The sequence below is a fragment of the Myotis davidii genome, unplaced genomic scaffold, assembly GCF_000327345.1.
Source record: "Myotis davidii unplaced genomic scaffold, ASM32734v1 scaffold174, whole genome shotgun sequence".
In the NCBI taxonomy this organism is placed as follows: domain Eukaryota; kingdom Metazoa; phylum Chordata; class Mammalia; order Chiroptera; family Vespertilionidae; genus Myotis; species Myotis davidii.
This window is the reverse complement of record NW_006289087.1, coordinates 326,981-327,215: the sequence shown is the minus strand read 5'-3', so window position 1 is coordinate 327,215 and position 235 is coordinate 326,981. Positions and strand designations below refer to the sequence as shown.

At 68.5% G+C, this 235-nt stretch overlaps 1 protein-coding gene across 1 annotated transcript in view; it reads left to right on the top strand.

Annotated features, from left to right (window-relative positions):
- The first annotated feature begins 6 nt into the window (after positions 1-6).
- The window catches only part of TOMM20 (translocase of outer mitochondrial membrane 20 homolog (yeast)), a 9,577-nt gene continuing 9,348 nt past the window's right edge, over positions 7-235 (top strand). Inside the window, exon 1 of the mRNA XM_006761243.2 lies at positions 7-172. Coding sequence (XP_006761306.1) covers positions 52-172 — 121 coding nt within the window. The 5' untranslated portion in view covers positions 7-51. The remainder of the gene's footprint in view (positions 173-235) is intronic.

Here is a 235-nt window from a genome sequence, read left to right as displayed (position 1 = left end):
CTTCATCCCGGGCCCCCTCGGCCGCCGACCTCTCCCCGCGGTCGAGGAAAGATGGTGGGCCGGAACAGCGCCATCGCCGCCGGCGTGTGCGGGGCCCTCTTCATCGGCTACTGCATTTACTTTGACCGCAAGAGACGGAGTGACCCCAACTTCAAGAACCGGCTGCGAGAACGTGAGTGGGTCCCCCGCGCGGTCCTGCCCCCTCCCGTCTCTTCCCCCGCTTCCTCCCCCGCCT